Source organism: Argiope bruennichi, chromosome 1 (genome assembly GCF_947563725.1).
Source record: "Argiope bruennichi chromosome 1, qqArgBrue1.1, whole genome shotgun sequence".
Lineage (NCBI taxonomy): Eukaryota > Metazoa > Arthropoda > Arachnida > Araneae > Araneidae > Argiope > Argiope bruennichi.
This window is the reverse complement of record NC_079151.1, coordinates 78,427,305-78,449,882: the sequence shown is the minus strand read 5'-3', so window position 1 is coordinate 78,449,882 and position 22,578 is coordinate 78,427,305. Positions and strand designations below refer to the sequence as shown.

The 22,578-nt window shown below is 25.5% G+C and overlaps 3 protein-coding genes across 7 annotated transcripts in view; 2 read left to right on the top strand and 1 right to left on the bottom strand.

Annotated features, from left to right (window-relative positions):
* LOC129980462 (cell adhesion molecule DSCAM-like) overlaps nt 1-3,189 on the top strand; it is a 53,415-nt gene extending 50,226 nt beyond the window's left edge. For all 4 annotated transcript variants that reach the window (XM_056090813.1, XM_056090801.1, XM_056090802.1 and 1 more), the window contains 2 exons: nt 953-1,155; nt 1,846-3,189. In XM_056090813.1, coding sequence (XP_055946788.1) covers nt 953-1,155; nt 1,846-1,938 — 296 coding nt within the window. In that variant the 3' untranslated portion in view covers nt 1,939-3,189. The remainder of the gene's footprint in view (nt 1-952; nt 1,156-1,845) is intronic.
* A 1,661-nt stretch (nt 3,190-4,850) lies between these two features.
* LOC129957857 (tubulin-specific chaperone cofactor E-like protein) lies at nt 4,851-17,805 on the bottom strand. The gene is made up of 6 exons (XM_056070182.1): nt 17,635-17,805; nt 13,924-14,196; nt 13,157-13,332; nt 11,039-11,381; nt 9,240-9,391; nt 4,851-7,416 (listed from the first exon to the last, which is right to left on the bottom strand). The coding sequence occupies exons 2-6, from the start codon at nt 14,185-14,187 to the stop codon at nt 7,098-7,100; spliced, it is 1,254 nt and encodes a 417-aa protein (XP_055926157.1). The 5' UTR covers nt 14,188-14,196; nt 17,635-17,805; the 3' UTR covers nt 4,851-7,097.
* A 177-nt stretch (nt 17,806-17,982) lies between these two features.
* LOC129957648 (PAT complex subunit CCDC47-like) overlaps nt 17,983-22,578 on the top strand; it is a 34,670-nt gene continuing 30,074 nt past the window's right edge. Inside the window, exon 1 of one of the 2 annotated variants that reach the window (XM_056070124.1) lies at nt 17,983-18,121. The gene's annotated coding sequence lies outside the window, so the exon portion shown is untranslated. The remainder of the gene's footprint in view (nt 18,122-22,578) is intronic. The other variant, XM_056070169.1, reaches the window with a different exon arrangement.

Below are 22,578 nucleotides of genomic sequence, written 5' to 3'. Positions count from 1 at the left end.
ACTCGAAAAAAAGGCAGCTAAAATTTAATTTTCAAACACCGTTTTTTATTATCCGATAATTGAATTAGGAAAATTTAAAATTAATAAATATTATCATTTGAAAAGAGAAATGAAATCAATTGAAAAAAATTGCGCCATTCCATAAAATTATATAAACCATATTTTGTACGGCACTGGAGTATTCTTAAAGTCCCCCCCCCCTATTATTTATTTATGTATCATATATAAAATCTGAAAAAAATATGGGGTGACCCCCCCCTTGCCTTTTTTTTAAAAAAAATATGTTTAAAACAATGCACAAAAACAAAAGAAAATCGATAAAATAGGTTAAGATCTGATATTAGTTGATGATGCAGGTTCATTTCATTTTCTCAAAAAAAAAAAAAGATTTTTACTCCAAATACTGTAAACATGTGCGCAAAAAGATCGAAAAACCAGAAGATGGCATGTAATAGGCCTATCAGAATACTCTTTGAGTTTGTTCTGAAAACACTGTCTTAAATGTATATATTTCGATAACAGAGGCAACTGCTGAAAGGCAACGATTACACCCAATAATTGGTCTGTTGTAAATGCCACTGTATGTTTGTCTTGACATTACGCCCTTTTTCCTCGTGCAAGATATATGATGTATTCCAAAACTGGATTGATCCGGCAACTTGATAAGATTTTGGTAAACATGAAGGATGGAACGTCTGTTGGTCAAATTATGGTCTGTTGGTCTATTGTTATTCTATTACAAAAACTACGGTGAGTGTAGTTCTAAAAAGTTTAAACCCTTTCTTCTCAACAGACTTTATCAAAAACGAACAGTAGTTCCTATTAATCCAACATGTCCTATTCGACTCTTTAAATTGAGTAATTGTAACTTTTAAAGACAAAACAGGAGACCTATATACAATTGTCCATCATAATTAACTATAATTTTTTTTTTTTGTATTTCTTTTAATAGCTGCTTGTCAACCGTTGGATTGCCGCTTGATGCAGGCCAGAGTTCCACTGCAAAGAGGGGACACAGGATTTTGCGATTCAGCGGCCAGACCACCATCGTATACACCGCCAATGGGCGCGAGGCACCCAGTAGGAGTCCCGGATGATGACGATGCATATGATGCACCTTGGGACATGGCAAATCCCGGTGGACAACCTGGCAACGTAAGAACATGATTTTTTTGGAGGGAAGGGGGAGTAGCATTTTCAGTAAGAAAAGAAAAATAGGAATTTTATTTTAGTCGAAATCATGTCACAAAGTTGATCTTTGACAAGTGACATACGACAATGCAATAAATGCTAACCTTTTCCAGGGCTACGATAACGATTGGCATCATTTGACAACATAACGTGCTTTTAAATGTATTCCCACTTTCATTTTGAGATGGAGAAAGTTTGACGAGACTTGATCTGGATAAAAATAAATTATAAATAAATAATATTAAATAATTAATTACGAAAATAATCCGAATTAAATGGAAACTTTATGAGGTATTTTTTAATTTTAATTTTTTTTATATATAAAAAATAATATAGAACAGAAACAGCTAAAAACCCGAGCATAATGATTTAAATATAGTGTTCCATAGTAATCTAGTAATGAGATAAAAACAAATTTCGGGGCAAAAACTACTGCAAAAATAAATAAAAAATTATGTAAATGAATTAAAAAGCGAAGTTGATTTAAAAAAATTTTGTTATTAAATTTTAAAGTCACGTAATAAAAAATAGAATGGGTAATTTCGATATTTTAGATAGAAAAAAAAATCATTATGTAGGTATAGTGTAGATAAGAACTCAGTTTTAATTTGGTTTCAGTTCTTATCAGTATCTTATTTAGTTTCGTTTTTTTAGGCGCAAGCAGGAAGTTATACTCGGTTGAAAAGTCAAATGCCAAATCCAGGAGGTGCCATAGTCATAGGTCATCAAAGTGGTTCTAGTCGTTAGAAATCATGCTTACCCTTGTGTACTTCTTTGTATTGATAGTTTCCTACATTCAAATGTTGAATATTTAACCCTGGACAACGGAGAGCGCGAATGAAATATTTTATAATTTCTGAAGAACCACGCCGCTGCTTCAGCATTTTACTTTTTTAAATTTTATGAAATGTGGATTAAGCAGAAAAACAAGTGGCTGGAATAAACCAGAGAGATTTAAAAGTATTGTTCACCGATGAGGATTTCATAAGAGATAATGAAATTTAAAGCATAAGCAAAGTAAAGTTGGTGTGTCTTTTATATTGTCGTACGTGGGTATTTTTAGTGTTAACATACTTTAAAGTTACTTTTTCTTTACTTTTCAAGCACGTGATTTTCAAACATTTCGTACTTTTCGAGTTGATATTGCTCAAATTGTTGTAAATAAGACGTGATGAGTGTTAGAAAATTCTGAATTTGAATATTCAACTTCCTGCCGAAACTAAGTTCAAGAGTCACATAGCTGACTTTTCTAATGTACTATGCAAACATTTATTAATTTTATAAAATATGTTTACCTTTTATAGAGTAGATATTTAGTGTTTTCATCGGTTTCATAAGGAATTTCCAAAATGGGTGCAAATAAGCATGAAGTCTCTAGGTCCTTTAATGGAATTAAATTAATATAAATCATGTTACGGCTCTTTGATACAGAATCTGTTGTAATATTCTCTAAAATGAAATGTCTTCATCTTCAAAAGTGTTAACAATATCCACATTAAATCAGAAAGTAATCGATCTTCCATGTTTTGGAATCAATGCTATTCCATTATTAGGCAATTGCAATTCTTCAGTTGAAAATAAAAGTGAATTTTTTAAAAACATAAAGAATTTGTTCAATTTAAATGTATCTTATTATTACTAAGATACCTTTTTCTGAAATCAAGTCATTATGACCTTAGAACAATGGTTTTTATGTATGAAAAAATGATATGAAGGCTGAAAAACAACACCCATTCAAAGTTGAGATAAATAATTGTAAAATAAGCAAAGAATTCCCTGTAAAGTATCAGTCTATATTTCTTATAATATTCAATAGTTTGAAATGATGCAGCGCATTTCCACAATTTATATATTAACCATAAAAGTATTAAGGACTGCCTTCATTTCAGTTGTTTTTAAGTTTATATTGTTACAGTTAAGAAACTCCTTGTTAATTGTAATTTTATTACTGTAGAGAGAAAGAGAAAAAAATGTTACACATTCTGTTTTTTAATAAAATTTTGCCACTGCCATTGTGTTCCAACTTTATCTGGAATCAGTCAGATGATAACACCAACATTCAAAAAGTTAAAATTTCCATCTAAAAAAACAACTACAGTATTCTCACACAGCAATCAATTAGGCATTACATTCAGAAAAATATTTAAATGGAAAAGAGATGAAGGAATATCAGAAAATACTTTATTTTCATAGTAAATTAGAAATTTATCCAAAAGAAAATGATTTAATAGTATAAAAGGAAAGGAAATGGCAAGCAATAAACTATTAGAATGAAAAGTTCTCTTTCATCTGATGCTAACAAAATTACATTGAAAATATTCAGGAAAGCCTATGTTAAAAGTAACAATAACAGACAGTTCTTAAAAGCTTTTCTTTAAAAAAAAAAAAAAAAAGGAGAGGGACTTTTTTTAAAAAAAAAGAAATCCAGACTTAATGAAATAGTACAATGAAATTTATTTTAAAAAAATATTCTCAGGTATTTATTAGAGATTGAAAAATATCTCTAGACAATTTTCTCTTCAGTAATATCTTGCATTTTAAATTTACAATTGTTCTAAAATTACCATATTTATAATAAACAAGCATATTAGTTATCCATTCTACTCAAGGACCAATAGCTAATTTTTAAACAACTAGGTGAAGGTAAATATTAACAGCTGGAAAAAAATTTTGAATAAAATAAAAAAGTGTTTTGAATTAAGTTTGGGTTAATAAATGTACAGCTGAAAAAAGTTAACTAAATTTAAATTTTTATAGAGTTTTTCAGTATTATATAATAAAATAATTTTAATATACTAACATTTTAAGCAAAGAAAAAGTTCCATTTTTCTACTACCAAAACTGACCAAGTTATGAAGCTTTGAATATCACTATTTTTAGACTATTTTGATGGATGCCTCAATGGAGATTAACGCTTTGTTCCAATACTTTGTGTTCATTATATGCAATGTTAATTGGTCTAAAATACTGAAATCAGAAGCTTCATATTGAAATAAGGATATTTTTGTTTAAAACATTAAGAGTGTCAAGAATAATTTAGTAAATATGACTAATATAACCATAGAAGAATATTAAAATTAAGATTTACTAATCCTATTTTGTTCTTCAATAGCACATTTATTAATTCAAACATGTATAACATAATTCTTTTAAATCATTTTTCCCAATTGGATCTATATACTTATTTCTAACAGCTTATAAATTAATGATCTAGCCATGATTAGAAAGGCCATCCTTATATCAATGAACAAGTTCTTTTACAACAGAATGCTTATTAGGGTTTCTTTCATGACAAACAAAAAATGTTATTGAATTTTCATAATCTATAATCAAAATGGCTAAATATGATGAAAAATTATAAGTAAAAAATTATGTCATAACATCTTAAATTCAAAGCACAAATGAGGACGATAATGTGATCAAAACATATCAGATAATACTTTTAACTTTGCCTGCATATGTTAATTATCCCAATAAATACTGACAATATATAACAACAGTACAAAAAAAAATTTGAATAATAAAGATTTGATAGCTTCTAGTGTTCTCAGTATTTATCTTCAAGAATTATTTACAAAGATATTAAGATGAGCCCAGCTGAAGAGTAACTTTTTAAAAAAGTCAAATGACTTTTGAAAACAGAATAAAATAAAAACAAATAAATTATAACAAATTTATTAAGAGAAAACACAACATAACAAGCTATAGCATTAATGTATTGCCTATTAACAGTGACATTAGAACTTCATTAGACCATGACAATTCCTTCCTTGTTAAATATAAAAGCATCACTATATTTATAAGAAATCTAATACATATATATTTACAAAATAACTAATACACTTGCTATTATTTTAATCAAATTTGAAATAAAAATTTCATCCCTTATCAAACATGTAAAACAATAGATATCACGGGAAAAAAATAATTTACCAATATCTAAATCTTTTAAGATATAAAATGCATTACTTTATATAAAAAATTTTTTAAAAATACTTCGACTAGACATATTTTAAGATTTTTATATAGAATTCCCATTGAAATTGAACTAAAACAATCAATAAACCTAAATAATTTTACCACCATCATAAATAGAACTTATAATATTCATATAAATACTCATATATAAACATCATGTTATTTTAAGATTGAGTTTTTAGCTGCATCTTATAAGAAAGAATGAGCCTTAAAGACATTATAATTTTTCTTAAACACAATCTTATATCAAATATATAAAAAAAAGTTTGTTTGTTTTTTTCAGGAAAACAAAACAGATAATATAAGCACATTACATTTATCTTTTTTTAAAGATATAAACATAATTTTGTATTAATCCATTATAGAATTATCAAGTAAAAAAAAATGATATAATATTATGTTCAAGTTTCAAAACAGTTTTAAGCTTTATTCATTCTTAAAGTTATATTCAATATGATGCTCAGAAAATAATATGTAATATAATAATTACCAGAATTTAATTTTATGAATAATTTCACATACTGAAATAATTTTATTTTAATATGTATTATCAATAGCTGTATTGCATATAAAAATTTATTAACAAAGAAATTTCTTAAATTATTATTTCTATGAAACAAGAAAATTTCTGCAGTAAATATATATATTTAGAAAAGTTATTTTCAAGATGAGTCACTTTACTTTTATCCCTTTTAACTTGCCAATTTCAGAAAAAATTAACAATACATAATATTGTAAATATTTTTTACTTCCATCATAAATATTTAAACCAAAGTTAACATTTAAAATAAAATAATAAAAACAATGCTATTTTATTTATTTGTACAGAAATAATCTGATTTCTAACAATATTTCAACTTCAAAACCATCAAACATTAAACTAAAACCAGGTAAAATGCATTAACTAAACGTATACATTTTAAAAAGATAAAACATGTGTTTTAGCATTTACAAGTACATTTCTGAAATTTTTAGAATAAAAAGATTATATATGCTTGTATTAAAGCATATTCTTCATTCCCATGAAAGACTTGTGCGACTGAAAGAGCTTACAAATGAACTTCCATTTTTTTTTCAGCTTTAAGACACAAAACAACTTGCAAAACATAATTCTATACAGTACTCTGCCAAATCTGTGTCTAGCAAATGGCACAATTAACTTAACAGGATAGAAGAGGATTTTATACACATTTGCTAAAAAAACAATAGAAAAGGTTTAACAACATAAAATAAAAACATACAATAATAATAAGTCATCACAACTGTATAGAGCAATAATTTATAATGAAAAATACTATAACATGAAAGAAAAGGAGTGAAAGAAAAAATAAGAAAGCCCAAATCTTCCGTAAGTGTGTCATTTCTGAAAATGTACAATGAATGCTGTACATAAAAATAACAAAAAGGGAGAAGCTGCAACATTCATAAAACAATTACTTTGAAATGTCAGTTGTTATAATTATTTTTATTAAAGAAAATATTTCACATCAAAATAACTTCAGAAATGGGGGAATACAATGAATTTCTAATAAAAATACTACTTAAAATTCCAAAATTTGATATGAATCATCAGCACCAATTTCTTTTGTACCTTTTTTAACTAATTTTCAAGAAGATTTTAAAATACTAATAAATATACTTTAAAAAAAGCAACAGTTCATAAAAGAATCAAGCATTTTCATTTAAAAAACACAAGTTTAAAACCATTTCTATGTATGAAACCTAACAGATGACAAATTATGATGTTATGCATAATTTCCCCCATAACAAAAAGAAGTTATCAAAAACAATATAACTGAAACAAAGAAAACATTCTTTTCTAAATATAATCTAAACTTAACATTTTAATGCAACCAAATAGCAAAACATAACACCGGAAGTGAGTTTAATAAACACAAAAGCATCGCAACATTATTAAGTAGCTGAACTCATTTGGAGTCAACTAAAAATTCATCTCCATCTCTAATTTGATAGCTATACAATTTTCTGTTGTTATATCTTAGTTCATCAGGACCACAGACATCTTTCATATCTTGATCTATGTAAAAAAGTCTCATCTTAGCAGGTCGCAGTCCAAATTTGTCACTAAGTGTAGCTTTAAGCTCTTGGACAGACTGTTGAAGATTCACAGTTAAAGTTGATTGTTCTTCACAAAAATGAACAAATACTTGTGCAGTTTTTTTAGGCGATAAATCAACATCTACTAAAGGATCCAATTTCCCATGAATTTCTTCAAGTTCGTAGAATCTAAAATTAAATCAAGCATTGAGATGAATTTTTAATTACTATACAGTCTGTTTCATATTTTAATAGAATACAGAATACTGTACTAAAATCTACAAACTACACTACTACTGATATTGTTACTGGAGCAAAAAAAAATAAATTAGTTACAGCCACAATCTATACAATCTATGTAATATAAATGCAATCTTATGTCATTTTTTAAATTTCTTAACTCAAAGAACCTCATAAAAGATTTTCATTTGATCAAGTACTTCAATTAATACTAATGTTTTAATACTGAAAATTCAGAATAACAGCATTTTACTTGCAACAACTTGCGATTTTTTGCAATGCAATATATACAAAGGAAGAATAAAAACATCTAAAACAGAAAAATATGTAAAAGAAAAGATCTGTATCTTATTTCGTTGCTAAATAAAAAGAAGCCTTGTTAATTGTTTTTTCATTCATACAATGAATAATTTAAATTTGATAAATAATCAATTAGAATAATATTCAATTGTGAGTCTGATAAAATTTCCTTAAATCTAAGGTTATGTTATTTGAATTCAATGTAATGTTTCATAATCAGAAGAAAGGGTAGTAAAAATTACTAAAAACTAAATATAAATTGGAATTAATAAGAAATTTCCATAGCAAAATGTAGAATATACAAAATTTAATAACAATTCAATTCACTGCACACACATACAATAAAAACTGTAACTCGACTATTTTTTTTTTATTTTACATCATAGAATGAAAATGTAAAATTATAAACATAAAAAAAAAGTTGTCACCATATTTTATGACAATTTTTTAAGTTATTATTTATTTCTTACATTCGCTTGCATAATAAGATAGTTCCAAAATTGTGTAAAAAAAATTTAAATTGTACAGATAATATTTTTTTAATCAGCATGAGTTCTATCCATTTAAAAAAAGATTTTATACACTTTCTAAAATGAATCAAAAACTACATTTTTATCTATAAAATAAAAATTAAAAAAAAACAGCAAAGCGTTTTTTTTTTGTTTTTTTTTGTAAAAATAACAAGTTATCATTGACTAAAAGAGAAAACTTAAAACTTCATCAACAAATAGCAAACCATAATATGTATTTATGTGCCTATTGGCATTCTAGAGACCAGATTGCTAAGCTTAAAGCTATCATATTTGGCACAAATATACTCTGAAAAGTGGAAATATGTCTTTTTAAAAATTTTAATTAATTAAGTGATATTTGACATCTATCTGCAATAATTTCTACATATAAAATTGAACAAAAAATTTTTATATTTTGAAATTCAACAAACTGTCTTTTTATTATCAATTTAATTGTTATGAAATTTTTTTCCCTGGATTCTTGCAATTTTACATATTTTAATTCAATTTCAAATTAATAGACTAAAGCATCATTATGGGGGGAAAAATGAATAGCATTGGCAGGAATAAACAAAGTGATATTATTTTTGCAAAAAAAAAAAAAAAAAAAAAAGGAAAGAAAGAAAATGAGGAAAAAAAAAAGGAATTTTAATTCTTAATTCATTTTTAAATCATGTTGACATATAAAAAAGTATTTAAAAAAAGAGAGAGAATATTCTTTGAAAGAATGCATTTTAATTTAAAATAGATGCAAATAAGAAACATTGATTAATAAATTGATCCAAATAACAGAGTCCACAATTTGTTTTTGTTTTTAATGATGCTTTTCTATTATAAACCAGACTCACCTTTTTCTTTATGTTTATTTCATGCTAAAGTTCTGTTCTCTTTCATTAATTCATAATTTCAATTTTACAAAAAATCACTAAAAAAATCTATTAAAAAATTTTAAATTATCACCTTTTAGGTCGCTCTTTTTCAGACAAAAAATAACGAATAAAAGCTCTTTCTGCATCTTCCCTTTCTTTTTGTAGTATGGCACTACCATTCAATCTAATCACTGAAGGAAGATAAGCAATAAGATGTTGACGCCTTTCAAGTTCACTCAACGACTAAAGAAATAAAAATATAAATTAAAATTAAGTAAATTTTGAAAGGAAATAATATAACAAACAGAAATTTATAATCAAATAACTTGAGTTAAACAAGTTACAACATTCTAAATAATTATATTAATCCAAAAAAAATGTACAGAATTTAAATGTCATTCTGAAAATTCAATTTCAATGAGTTTTTTAATACAGTTGAAAATGAAAAGCTTTATATTTTGATGAAAGCTGTAATCTTGTTTAGAGATAATTTCTATATGTCCGAGAAAACTCTAACATGACACTAAAGTAATTTTTTTAAAATGTTTATCAAAAAAAAAGTAAAATTAAGCTTTAATGAATGCATCAGATTATTCATCCATGCACAGAAACATGATCTGCTTCAAAATTAAAAATAGATCATAGCTTTTATCTGCACCAGATTAAGAAAGATAGAATTTTAAACAAAAAAAAATGCTTTCTCACTTCTTAATTTAATCATTTCTAACACTCTAAAAAATTAATGCATCTTGCAAATCTCTCATGTCATAAGCTAAAGGATAAAAATTCCTAACACATATGCATTTCTTTCAAAGATGCCTAAAATTCCCTTTCATAAGTCTACGCATGTCAAAGAAATCCCTCTCAGAATTTCATAGTAAAATTATTCAGAACAAAATGGATTTCACTTTGCTTTTGTATCACAATATAAATAGATGCATCTTTTTATCATTGCTCTTCTTGTGTATAAAATTTGCTTCCCATGTTTAAATAAATTGAATTTTATTCCAAAAGTTTATTCTTTTTGTCCATGCATCTGCAAAATTATGTTTAAAATATTATTAATATACATATTGAAAACAATGCTTTACTTTTGATCAATCTCTTTAATGTTAATATTTCTAGATTTTTATTTTAAATTATCATGATTTTATTTATGTTTCTAGCCTTTTATAAGTTCAAAACAAAAATATTTAAAGAATGATGAATAACAAAAAATATATGTATTGAATTTGAAAAGAATAATTAAATTTTCATCATTCCATTTTTTAAATCACTTATTCAGAACAAACATATTAAACATTTTGTCAAAATGTAACTCCTTTAAATTAAATTCATAAAATCCTAACTCAGAAAAAATTATTAATGTTCAATAAAGTACTTTTACAGATACTTTTTAAGTGTATTTATTTGATTAATAATCAATATTTTTTCTTGACAGTTAATTAAATAAATAGTCAGATTCAATTTAAATATAGTCAGATTCAATTTTAATATTTCAATTTAAATAAATTAAATTCTGATAATTTAAAGTTTTTTTTTTTGTCGTTGTTGTTATTTTTAGTTATAAAACAGTTTTCTCTTAATGTTTGAATCTAAAAACAATGTCTAAATCGTCCCTAATGTTTTAGTGAAATTTACTATAACATTTGCATTTCTGTAAGCAAATTTATTTTATTAATCACAATAAAACAAGACCACAGATCTTTTCCTTTTGAGGAGAGAGTCAGGAATGTAAAAAAAGTTTGCATTACCATTTGGAAAATCAAAATATATCTCAAAGATATTAATGAATTCTTCAAATGTGGCTAGATATTACAAGAATAGTCTAAATATCTTATATTTAAGTGTCTATGCAACATTGTTCATTCTAAAAAGAACTAAACTTACGTCTAATACAGGAATGCCTTGTAATCGGATGTCTTCCATTCTTTTAAAATGATTTAGTCTGTCAATATCTTTCCAATCTCTCAAAAGCATGTAATTGAAATTAATTGTTTGAAGATGTGGAAACAGGTTTTCCCAAGTAGATGGCTCTGGAATTGATGTAATCTGAGTGTTGGCCATAATTAGTGATTCCAAATTCGGAAAAGTCTTTCCAATTAAGATGACATCATTCCAAGATGATAATTGATTTCCACATATATATAGCTGTTTCAAGTTTTTATATTGTTTATTTGATGGAAGATCTACATAAGAGTAGTCATTGAGGCTTAAATGCAATTCTTGGAGACTATAAGAAATAAACAGAAGTAGAAATCAATCATACAAAATATACTGGCATTACCATATTAAACTTGTCTAATAAATATCCGATTAATGCCTTAAAAAACAAAATTAATTAAACAAATAGAACTACACACATTCTTTTATAGGTTATTTTAGATGATAACGTAGAAAATAAATTATTCTGATATATCTAATAAACTGTAATTTTCCATTTATAAAAATGACCTTAACCTAGATCCCATTTCTTATAAACATGATTTCATCTCAATTTTGAACCAAAAATGTTATTTAATTATAATATTAAATAACTTATTGTCATCAATATTGTAAAATTTCATAAAAATAAATTTAAGTTCAATGCTCTTACAGAGCTACAACATGCAAAAAAGTTATAATGTAACTATTAAAATTAATCATGCATTTGCCATCTTTGGTGACCAACTATTTTCTCTCTGTATTAATAACATTAATTTAGTAATATCAACCAATCTTAATGAACATCTTATCACACCAAATGAAAATGCTATTTTAAATTATACTTGTACAATAAACATGGAGCATTCTGATTTGTTGGATATGCATGAAAAGTGTTAAAAGCAATAGACAAATAAAATTGCTGAAATCAGTCCAACTGTGAAAGCTGCGGCTCTGTCAAATTTCTATTTTATTATATGTCTAAACAATGAGGGGGATAAACAATAATTGATGACTTATATAGAGGTTACGAACTTTCAAGAGAAAAAATTGGTTCAATTGTTGGAGATAGGGAGTTCTGTTGTTGTTGTTTCCATAAAGAGAATGTGATGTAATGTTATTGAGATTTCTGTAATATTATTATATAATATTACAGAATATAATATTCCATTTCAGTTTATCATTTAATACAGATAAAAAGACAAGTTTATAGATGAATCAAATGATACAGAAGCATTTCCTTTAGAAAATAAACAAATTGTACAATGCATTACTCCAGAGCAAAAAAAAAAAAAAAAAAAGCAAGTGTAAATAATTAATCTGTACCAAATGACAATATTTTGATAAATTTATTTCTTTAAATAACAATATCATTTTTGTATACTTTGTTATTAGATACTACTATAAGGGTTTCAATTAATACAAATTTTTTTTTTAATGTTTTGTAATGATCTTACTTTTTCCCGGTCAAGTTCTTCAGCATTTAAATCAAATCTTTTTTTAGTTTTATTCTTTGTCATGATTATTTCAAAATTCTATTTTGGTTCATCTTGTATTGAGAGCTCATTTAAAATAAATAATTAACATTTTGCAATCAATACAACATTCTCTAAATGAGAAATCTCTCTCTCTCTCTTTTTTTTTTTTTTTTTCTACTGTCCTATTCCAACTAACCTCAAAACTGGATTCTTATTCCTAGCAGATACATGTCTTATGAATTTTTCCAATATTATGTGTGAGGTATCTTGTAAATTACTTAACAAATATAAATCAATATTGAAAATTTCAGCTTAAATATTAATATTCAAAATAAATCTTTACAATTCAGAGATTTTTAAACATATACATCTTATAGAGAGTTGTTCAAAATAATCATTTAAAATAATACTTCGGATAAATATTTATCATTCATTCAATTATACATATTATTGAAAAACACAAGAAAACGAATATCAAAAAAGGTTTCATACAAAATGTAATTACTTATGACAGTTTACACTTCAAGTGACTATAATGTAAATATAACATATCAAATATTCCCAAAATAAATAATATTAAATTTCAGAGCATCCCAACATTACTTACTTTGGCATTGCATCCAGAAAACTGCAAACTATAGACCATGGAATATAGGTACAATTAAGAACTAGACTACGCAAATTATCTCTTTCAGTCAACTTTTCAGCAACTGCATTTTTCATATCATTGTAACTCAAGTTCAAAAAAGATAAATTTGGCATATGTTGCAGAATATTATCAATCTGAAATTAGAAATAAAACATGCAATTATTATACAAAATCCTTCTACTGGTATGAAAAAAAAAAAAAAAAATGTACAATACTTATAATTTCATAAAGAAGGAACTTTATTCTGTCAATACAATGACTTCTTCAAAAAAAATTCTTTGACTTTTTCAAAATAATCTTTGTTAAATAGTTCTTTTCATTTTATTTAAAAATAGGTCATACATTCAATTTACTTAAAATACTGCTAGAAGTTTTGCACCTATTTTACACATTTAATTTTAAGAGTATTCAAAAAAGAGTAAAAGACAGTGTCACAAAACTACAATTATAAAAAATATATACATTATCCAGAGAAATTAAGAACTAATTTTATATGAAGTTCTGATCAATGTTTGCTAATAAAAAGAAAAAATCTTTAAATATTTGCTTATAAAATCCTTCTTCCAATCAATTTATATATATAAAAAAATGAACCTATAAAATGAACTGATTAGAAAAGAAAATAAGACTTAAAAAGGGGATAGAGAAGATGGCAAACACTAATCAGACTTTAATCTTACATAAATCTTTATGAAATACATGTGATTAAAGATAAAATATTTTACCTCATTCAAGTCATTTAAGGAATTCTGAGCCAAATCAAGCTCTTCCACGTCATGGCAGAGTTCATCAATCTTGCGTAAAACTCCAGCTCTATCAATATTACAACAATTTAATGTAAGTGTTCGAGGAAGAACTAGCCTTCCACTAGGGCTAGATCTCCCAGGAAAACTACCTACAAGGAATATTTCACAGGGCTCTATTGGATTGGCATCGATATCTTCCACATATCGAATTTCAAGAGCTTCAGAAAGAGAACAGGAGGGCATGGTAACAAACTGAAAAAAAAAAAAAAAAAGTATGCTTATATGATACCATTTCACAATAAAATATTAGATTTTATTGATAATATTATACTCAATTAGCCCTTAACTTAAAATTAACTATCCTGTTCAATTCTAAAATATGAAATTCATATTTACTCATAAAGTATCCTGAAAAATTATATGTATCATCATTTTATAGATTAACAAGGTCTTATTATCTACAGAATGATAAGTTATTAAATTTGAAATTTGATTTCACATAATTAAAAATTATAACAAAATAAGTAACTGTATGATAATTTATATTATAAAAAAAAACTTGTGAATTTCAAACTAAATCATTGAATTTCCAAAGCCATAGGGAAAAACCACAACAAATAAGAGAACAAGCACTTTTCCATCAGACTGATAACAATCAAAATTTCTGCATGATTTATCAAATATAGTAACTTTGAGGTAATAAATAATCAGTTTATTACAAATTTTAAAGTATATGGTTGCCAAATTAAGTACAGATATGTTATTTTTAACAACCACACAGACAAAGAAAGGTTATATTTATACATCTACTTCAAAAATAACAGGGGTTAAACAAAATTAAATAACTATTGAGATATCATTGAAAAGTAAAATAAGTATATGCGTAATTGAGGTAAAAATATGCAGCTGAATTTCCAATATAGATTAAAAGTAAAAATAAACATTTTTGAACATCTGTGATTTAGCAAATGATACTATGAAATATATCTGAACATTTACTTTGGCATCAATTACATTAATTTTACAATTATACCTTCACTTACACATTCCAAAGAGTTTAAATTACCCATTCTTCTAGGATTTTTATTTATTTGCAAAGTCATATGTTGTAGTGGCAGTCATTCTGTTCCATACAACTTTTTTTTTTTTTTTTTTTTTTGCAAAATGATTTTAAAAAAGCTATTGAATTAACCTTTTATTTGATTAAACATATTAAATTGAGATTTCTAATGTTTAAAAGCTACATCTCCACAAATCTCATAATTTTCATTCTCCCTAATCGCTAGTTTCCATTTACTAAAGTGGAAGAATCATGTTGAGAATTTTCAATCATATTTTATTTACATGTTCACATGCATTACATTTATTATAACTGCAATTCAACATTAATTTCTAAATGTGAAAATAATTTGTCATTAAATTCTTAGCAAACTTTTAATTATATAAAATCTTAAGGCAGTATTAATAAAATGCGATTGAAAAACTAATTATCAGAGAACATAAATATAAATAAGAAAAATGCTATTGCTCTTTTTTTTAACAAAATCAGCAACTTGACATTTTTTTAAACTTAAATTACCATAATTAAATTTATCGCATGTAAAAAAATTATTCAGAAGTCTGAATATTCCACACATTTCTAGCTTATATTACAAAAGAAACAAAAGGTTCAAAACTGTCATTCAGCTCATTATGGGCAGGTAATGGTATTAATTTAATGCCATCAATTCCATTTATAAGAGCACATATATATGTTATCAAAATTTTAAGTTTCTCTAGCCCTACTTACAGGAAAAATAATATTACTTACAGCACATTTAACTTTTTAATTTGAAAGGAAAAGACTAGAGTAAATATGTTTCTTGCAACAGAAAAAAAAATTAAGATCATAAATCCTTTTATCTGCAAAAATTCCAAGCAACTGATTTACTTTGATTTTCAAACAAATAATTCAAATTATTCCACTTTAAGCTACATGCAATCTAGACCAATAACAATTTAACAAGTTCATAAAGTTTTTCTTCTATTCACAACTCATGATAACATATGAAACATGAATAAGAAAATTTAAGTTCTTTAATGAACATGAAATTCATAAGTGTGATTAATATCAAAATATAAATAATAATAACTGAAAATCAAAACTACCTATAGCTCTATTATTGGATTTGGTTACTTTAAAATGAAATAATATTTTTTTAAAGAAATTATACAAAGCATCCAGTATCATAAAAAGATTCTTAGTTTCAAAATAAAGCAATTAATAAAGTAAAAGCAAAATATTTTATTGCTTTTTAAAAAGTTCAAATGGAAAAAATATACAAATAACTGAAAAATTATGCTTGTTAAAACATTAGAAATCATCAACTTGATCATATAATACAATTTATATTAATAATAATACATTTAATGTAATAATCTATAATAAAATATATCACATATGTTACATTTAAATATCAATTCAATTTACAATACAGAAATTAAGAATGAATAAAAAAGATAATAAACATTAAAAAATAATCATAAAAGTTCTTCAGAGAAATCAAGAATAAAATTTAGTAGATAAAAAAAAATCATAAAAAAGATTTAATCTCCAGTCTAATTTAATGACAAGATATTTGACACTTAATATGTATTTCAAAAATATTTATTGCTTAATTTAACAGTTTCTATATCACTCATTTGCTATATGTACTAAAGATGAATTTTACAATACTTATGCATATATATGGAATATATATATGAATCATAGTTAAAATGAAAAGATTATTTTAATTATTTTATATGAATCTTGCTTCATTATTAAAAAATTCAATTTTAACTATTCATCTTGAGGCACTTCATAGCCTTTAATTTCATTGACAATTTGGTTATCTTAATAAATCATCTAAAATGTTTATTAAGCAAAGAATAAAATAAATACAAATTAAATCTTATTAAAACAAATAATGCATGTCTTTATTGTAACATATCAAATATGTGAAATAAGAAAGAAAAAAATTTGATTCTTGATTCCTTGCCATTTTTAAATATTTGGCCTCACAATAGAAATTAATTATTTTTCATATATTCGCTTTCATTAAAATATGAAATGCTGGACGATGTTAGTATTCCCCGTAACAAATAAAAATACGCAGTCAATGGAAATTTAAACGAAAGAATTATTTTAACAAAATTTATCGAGAGTTGTTAGGTTAAAATACGACTTCATTTATTTATTTTATTACACATATAAATCATAAATTATTTTGCATTGCGAAAATTTAAAAAAAAATGCATAATGAAAATTAATTAACTGCTTTTCGCAGACACGAAAGGCCTGCTTTTACAGCATACAAAATAAGAAAAATACAAATCTAATTGATGATTTATAGATACTAAAAAAATAAAAATTTAGAAACCAAGTGCTTTCTCTTTTTTTTTTTTTTACATCAGGCATTTTATTTTATTATTCCACGGATATAAAAATGCAATTTCTATTTTACACTAATACTTAAATTAATTATTATAAATTATTATAAAATCTAATATTCTTCGAATATTTTAAAAATTACAATTACAATTTACATCAAGATTCCGTTAGTAGCAACGCGTATCTATTTCATAAACAAATAGCTCATTCACGTCAGCTGACAGAGTAAATATCAACAATGGAAAAATCAAAACAATTTATATGAAGAAGGAACTTACCAAGAAACGAAAGATTATAAATCCTTTAAAGATAGCATTTATTCACTTATTATATTTTTTCATTCCTTAAAAATAATTTACAATTTTCAATATACACAATAAACACAACAAAATAAGAATAACTTCATATATTCATAAATTAAACCACTACACACACAACCTTGAGCACGTCTTCAGTTTCACTGAGTTGAGTAGTTATCTGGATAATAAATCGAGGACAACTGCATTCCATTCATTAAATCCACTTTTTTCAAATAGGTGTTTTTATGCATTACTTTTCACACTGAATTTTAAATTAGAGTGTTTTTCATTATTAAAAAATTAAAAACCAAAAGTTATATTATTTAATTTTTAGAAACAAATCTTATGAAGAAGTGACTAAACAACTAAATCCCCAGAAAGTTTTGCAAGCATTACTACACATTTTCAAGTTTCATGTATATATTTTTCGCATATCTCGGCAATAAATTAGAAAAAGTTCTGTAAGGTAAGTCTATATTTTCATATAGCACAAATCACATTCTGAATAATTTTTTACCCCAATTGTATTTATTGTAAAAATTAGAATATTATTTCTTTATTTTTTAATGGAGCGAAATTTGTGTTTATCGGTCACTAATAGATAATATTAAAATACACTCTTTTAATCAAAGTTAAGTAGTAGGTTTTCCAGTTTCAGGCGCATTTTTGTTATTAATATTTTTCTTAGAATATCAACGCTATCACTTCCTTTAGATTTTTAAAAATTATTTACTTAAATTGCGTTTATAAGGGGGAAAAAAATGTATTGAAACTTCCCTATACTGCTTCCACTGCCTGTTTCGAGCAAAAAATATATTTTGAAAGAAAAAAAATATTTTTTCAAAAATGGGTGTATTTTATTTTAATACTTTATAATTTTCTTGAACAATAGGTAACTTTTTTTTTCTATTTCTAATTTTTAATTGGGAAAATAAATTTTTATCAACTTTTTGTAATTTGATCTTTTGAGGCCAACTTGACATAATTTTTTTTTTTTTTTAATTATTGTGCACACTTCTTTTTTTTTTTTTTCTTCTTTTTTTTTTGAGATTTTTACATGTTTTGAAAAATGAATATGAACACAAACCTGTAGAAAGATTACAATAATGAGATTAAAGTTTATCATTTAAAATTTGAAAATGACATACATTTGGATCAAGTAGAACTTTTGACATTCACAGGACATCATTGTTTCTTACATAGGAAAATTATGTAAATGACCCGGATAGATAAAGAAAAGTAATTAATTTTATCTAGTTCTTAATTATTCTATGTAACAAATCTGCACTACCAATTTCCTTCATTGATAACCATGATATATCTCCTAATTTTTTTTATCTATAGATTTTAATATTTTCATTTTTCAACCTTGCAAATCATGAAAAAGATTTCTTCTTTAATTTTGGATGTAATTTTAGTAAGGAATGCATGGTATTTTTATATTCCTTGGATTGTGAATACTTGATCATAGCAACTTTTCAAGAAGAATTATAATTCATCATATTCATTTTTAGTTGTGTAAACAAAGTTTGCCTTATTTAATAATCTTAATTGCCCATTAAGAAAGATATTGTAAAATTTGAATTTCATATGTTTTTTGCAACTACTATAAGCTGCTGGTTTCTTTATTAAGCTTTCTATCAATTGCAAAATCTTTTTCCATGTGCTGTAACTTTAAAAAAACAACCGATCACTCTCCTTTTATTTTAAAATTTTCCTTGAAAGCAGAGTTTTTAAAAGTTTTATTTTTATATTAGGTGCAGTCCTAGTCTAAAAAATTGTGAATCGTGTTTGAGTGTTAGAATTATTATTGTGCCATTACAATATGTAACACACAGTATACATTTGTAGTACAAGTGTAGTTGAAGTTTTATTAATATTATTTTATTAACTATATTTTAAGTTCACCTTAATTTAAAAGTTTTTAAAATATGATTCAATAAGTATTGTTACAAATTTGTAATATTGCTTCCTTGTGCAATAAATATCCTGGTAAGGAAGATAGTTTTACAGATGTCCTAAGAGCTTCTGAAAAGATCTTAAGTCAATGACCTCAGCCTTTTTGATCATTTGGCAATAAAATTTTAAAGATCCGACATATTTTAAATATCTTGGTGATTCATGAGTTCAACTAGCTCTTGTTCTAGAAACTTGTTTGTCTTTGCCACTGAAATCATTAAAGTCTATAGATTAAGCCTGCAATTGAGTTGAGCAATCTTCAACATGCTATTTCTAAGTTGTTTGTGCTGTTACAGTTGTGTATTGCCAATTTACTGCGTGTATGCTATTGTTTTTGTGTGCTTCATTTATTTTTTAATACTGTGTATTCATATTTTGATGTAGAATAAAGGGTTTTTATTCATATACTGGACAGATATTCAATTTCTTTGTAACAAAGATTACAAATCTGTACAACTTAATTGTTTTAGACTTATTACTGCATTCTTACTTCAGGTTTGTGTTATTCATGTTATTATCACATTTGCATGAAATTAGCTTTCTTTCTAATAATGCTAATTTAGCATTCGTATGCGATTTAACTAAATATTGAGCATTAATGCAAAATCAAATCTCGTTTAAAAATTATTTTAACAGCTAACATATTCCAAATTTATGTATTGCTAGATTATATAATAATATTAGCTATTTAAAGAATTAATTTGAAATTTTTGAAATATGTTCTTACAGTTTAATCTCCATTTTTATTTAGATTTTGATTTAAAAAATTATATTTGCTTATAAAGTGTTGCATTTAAAAAAAATCATGGAACTTGCAGTAAAATTATTCCTTTCCAGCTATCTTGTTTAGAAAAATTCTTAAAGCAATTCAAAAAATGTCTTTAATGGTTTTTGGACAAACTTCTGTAAATTTACGTAGCTGAGATTAAAAAAAAGAGTTAACATATATCGATAAAATTTGATATTTTTCCAAATCTACATCTGAGCATTTGATGAAAATCTGAAATAGTGATGTTTATAGAGTGTATTAAGTTGAGGTACAAAGATTTACCCATTAGTAAAGTTAAGGTAATAGTTTCATAAGTTTTTTTTTTTTTTTTTTTTTTTTAGTTTATAGGACTAATGATAATTAAGGATTAATAATTTAATGATTTTGTTAACTAATATCATAAATATTCCTGAAATTTGAAAAATAACTGGATATTTTTCATTTTAAACATGTACTTAAATATTTGACTAATTTTCTTACTGTTTTTTGTTGTTTGCCATATTTTTGTATTGTGGTTTAGATATTAAAAGACTTTGCCTGTAGTGAAAATGACTTCTTTATTTGTATTTAACATCCATAATCACTTAAATCATCCATTACAATAGAAAACAAAATTCATTTTTCTTCCCATGCTAAGGAAAAACTTATTCTTTCTTATTTTATTTATGGTATTGTTTTGAGTGCACATACTTTTTTATTCTCCTTAATAAAAACTCCAAGTTTAGAGTAATGATAACAATGAATTCCATTGAAATTGAATAAACCTCAAATTCTACCACTCATACGGCTTCAAAGTTTCACTAGATGTTATTAGAGGGTTCTTATAGCTTTTTATTTGCAATCTAAAAATCTATATTAAAAACATTGGCCATTGACCCCTCTTATTATTTTTTTATATTTTCCCATCCAAAGGTTTGGTTTATATTCATAAAATTTGATCTGTGGGGACAAAGATAATTCAAACTACTATTTGTCCTTCTGACCAAAACTTTCATTTCTATAAGTGCAATTATGGAAGCTTATCAGTCTAATGTGAAAATTATATAAAAGGAAGGTTCTCTGGCATGGATTATAAGGATTTTACAGGAACAAATACATCATATCATCATTGTTTGTGAATAACTCTAATTAAATCCATTAATTCTTAAGATAATTACTTTGGAAACAACACTTAGTGTTAATTTTTTTTTCACTTTTTGATTTGTAATTATATTTTTATATCATAGTAGTGTTATTTAACCATGAAATCTTATTGGATTAGTTCCCTTCCAGTGGATTAATAATTATAATGGTTGAATGATCATTTAGAGAAGTTTTCTTGTTCAAAGAATTAATTGAAGCAAAATGAGTATCCATGCACACTCATTTTGCTTGTAATGTAATGCCATTGTAAAAGACATTATCTTTAAGTCAATTTATAATCTTTTAATTTAATTTAAATTCTATTTAATTTTCTAATTTTTATCTTAAATTAGTCTATTTAATAGTAATATTATAAAATGAAATCAGTTATATAAAATAACAATCATGGCAATTAAATTACTTTTTCTAACTGAAAATAACTGGGAACGTTCAAATAGCTCATTATTGTTATACCTTCAGGATACCAAAAAAGCTGGTAGTCATTAATACTGTTACAAATCTGTAAAGTTACTTCCCAGCACGGCTAGTTCAATCACTGGAAAGACCGTTTTACGATCAGATCTGTTGGATGCTGATCGGGTGCCGAGGCAGTGATCCCAGTGCTTGGCGACTTTGGCGGCAAAATAGGTATTCCTGGAAACTTCCAGAATTTTAGCGATTGAGCCAATAGAAACCAAGATATGCCTGATTGTTCCAGAACCTTTTCTGCCTACCTCCAGGAACTGTGAAAGGTCAGCAGTCTCAAACCGAAGTCAATCGTAGTCGTATATCGAATCGTGGAAAGAGTCAACTGCGATTAGTTGAGTCAGTTCAGCGAAGAGCAAGCGTTGTGTGGAGCTCAAACGGTAGCTGAATTGAGCTGTTTGCCAAATTCTGGTGCTTACTGTAGAAGCAGTATAGTGTTATGTGAGGAGTAACTAGTCATGTAGTAATAAGTCGGCAATTGGATGCAGCTAAAGTGAGGAGACAGTAGAGAATTGTAGCCGTTTGGAGAGACCATATAGTGAAGCTACGAAGATTCCCTCCTCCTGCTCTGTCTGGAGGAGGGAATT